The sequence below is a fragment of the Xyrauchen texanus genome, chromosome 38 (assembly GCF_025860055.1).
Source record: "Xyrauchen texanus isolate HMW12.3.18 chromosome 38, RBS_HiC_50CHRs, whole genome shotgun sequence".
Taxonomy (NCBI): domain Eukaryota; kingdom Metazoa; phylum Chordata; class Actinopteri; order Cypriniformes; family Catostomidae; genus Xyrauchen; species Xyrauchen texanus.
The window spans coordinates 37,500,919-37,503,418 of record NC_068313.1 but is presented as its reverse complement, the minus strand read 5'-3'; the positions used below and the strand labels follow the sequence as shown (position 1 = coordinate 37,503,418).

At 43.7% G+C, this 2,500-nt stretch overlaps 1 protein-coding gene across 1 annotated transcript in view; it reads left to right on the top strand.

Moving 5' to 3' along the window:
• Positions 1-535, top strand: part of LOC127632165 (transmembrane O-methyltransferase homolog) — a 5,745-nt gene extending 5,210 nt beyond the window's left edge. The window contains exon 4 of the mRNA XM_052110750.1: positions 132-535. Within this exon, the coding sequence (XP_051966710.1) occupies positions 132-452 (321 nt within the window). The 3' untranslated portion in view covers positions 453-535. The remainder of the gene's footprint in view (positions 1-131) is intronic.
• The last annotated feature ends 1,965 nt before the right edge of the window (positions 536-2,500 follow it).

The following is a 2,500-nucleotide window of genomic DNA, read 5'->3' as shown; positions in this document are numbered from 1 at the left end:
CTAGCTACATTCTTAAACATACTAGCCCTGTAGAAGCACGTGTTATCAACACCTGACTATAAGTTGACTATATTTAGGCCAAGAAAAGAAATGAGTCCATCAATGTTTCCTCTGTGTTTCTCTCTGGGCAGGTGGAGCTGATCGTTCGCCCATCGGATGAAGTGATCCCACGCTTGCGTGAGGACTACGGCGTGGAACGTTTAGATTTAGTGTTCATGGATCACTGGAAGCGCTGTTACCTGCCCGACCTGCAGCTGTTAGAAGACAGTGGTCTGCTCGGAGAGGGCTCCCTCATCGTAGCCGACAACGTCATTTTTCCAGGAGCGCCAAACTTCCTGCGATACGCCCGGCGCTCGGGTCTGTACGAGCTCAGAGTTCACCGCGCATCACTGGAATACATCCGCGGTATCCGTGATGGAATGGCTGAAATGACGTTCCTCGGGATAAAGTGAAAATGTTGTCAAGAGTCCCGAGCAGGAGAAATTTTGAAAAAACATTTTGCACAATGTGTGGACTTTTCAGACGGTCCCGTACCCCCTTGCCCCCTTACCCAGTTCAATTAACTTTATCTGCTGGGGTAGTCCCTCTTGAATGATTTTGCCACGATGCCATCTGATCTGCTTGAATATGGGACGGGTGGCAACCCTATCCAAGTGCTAAGCCCTTAAAGAATAGCTCACCCAAACTAAAACTGTTGCCTTTATTTACACACTCTAATGTAGTTCCAAAGCTGTATGCTGTTATGAAACACATTTTTTTTAATTAAAGAATATGGCTCCTGTTGTGTAGATATGATGTCATGGTGTTTTAGTCGCTCAAAAACCAACAACGTTTGATGTATGCATGTCTATTCCACGCAGTGTTTGTCCAGTACTCCAAATTTTGATTTGAGAGTCGCAGCGAGGGCAAGATTATCACTGAATAGTGACTGACATTTGTTATAAGACTTCAGAAGACTTGAAATGTACATTTAAAATAGTGCTCAATGCTCATATGAACTTCTTTTATGTCAATTTTATGAAAGGGGCGGAACTTGGATGTGATCTTTAGGGGGGTCATTTTGATCTTTAGGGTGGGCAACTGTCGGACATTTATGGGGGGGGGGTGTTGGTCCTCCACCTCCGTGTTTGGGCTTCTTATACATCTTGCTGTAATCCGTCGATCGATCACTGCCATGGAGACGAAGTTCTCTGAGTTGGTCACAAGAGTGGGGGACGTCGAGAAACGGAGCGATTATCTGGAGTCATCGGAGAGGGAATTATCTGCTAATCCGCTAGCGACCAAGACAGACTTGGAGTGCGTCTGGGAAAAGTCGGAAGACTTTGAGAATCCTAACTGGCGAAACGACGTCTGAATTGTTGGAATTCCTGAGAACGAAGAAGGCCGAGATATGGTGAAATTCCTCGATTCTTCCCGAGTCTGCTCGACATTACAGGCCATAAGCTGGAAATCGAGCGAGCTCACAGAATCCCGTCTCGGAGATCCGCTGATGGAGGCCCCGATCAATTCTGGTCACATTTCTGAGATCATCCGATAAAGATCTTGTGTTACGCGAGGAGTAAAGGAAGGCTTTCTTAGAAGAATCTCAACATTTTATTGTTCCCAGACTTTGCAAATTCAACAAGAGAGAAACGTGATCGATTCAAGGAATGCAAGAAACTCTTACAGCAACTGAAGATCCCTTTTGCTCTGATGTTCAAACTGAGAATAGATACTAAAGATGGTCGTAAATCAAGCGATGTCCTTCATAAAGTCAGTGAGTAAGTGATCGTGTGATGCTCTCGATGCAGCCGAGTGGACCTGACTCTCTGAACACTCACTTGAGCGTCCGAGGAATCTAAGGGTCTTTTTTGGCTTTTTTTGCGTTAGTTCCGCCTAGTGGCTGGAGTTTAATTTGTGAAATTAACCTTTTTCTTTTTTCTGTTTGGTTTGGGGGGGAAGTTCAGGGACTGATTGTTGCTCTAATGTTGGAATGTGGTCTTTATAATCCTGTTTTTGACAAACAATAATTTTTTTTGCACATGTCAAAATGTAAAATGTAAATACGAGTGGATTTTCTCTCTCCATGTGGAATGTGAATGTGTTTGGCACCCCATAAAATGAAGGAAGTTTATTTATTTTCTTAAAAGTAAGAAATATAATATAGTGTTTCTTCAAGAAACACATCTTTCCCTGCAGGAAGCTGATAAATTTGTGAAGATATGGGGTGGACATGTGTTCTTTAGTGCTGGCTCAAGTAAGAGCAGGGGAGTCATTACATTGATAAATAAACATCAATAATTCAAATGTCTCAAACTGATTAAAGATAAATTAGAGTCATTATTGTCTCCACGGTAACGTGATCAACAAGTCATGTGATAAGATGCGTGGATTGACGGTCTCAGACGGTCGGATTGAGGTGAGTCACTACGCCACGAGGACTTGGAGCGCTTTGGGAATTGGGCGTTCCACATCGGGAGAAAAAAACACCAGAGAAAGTGATGCCCATTTGACACAGTGT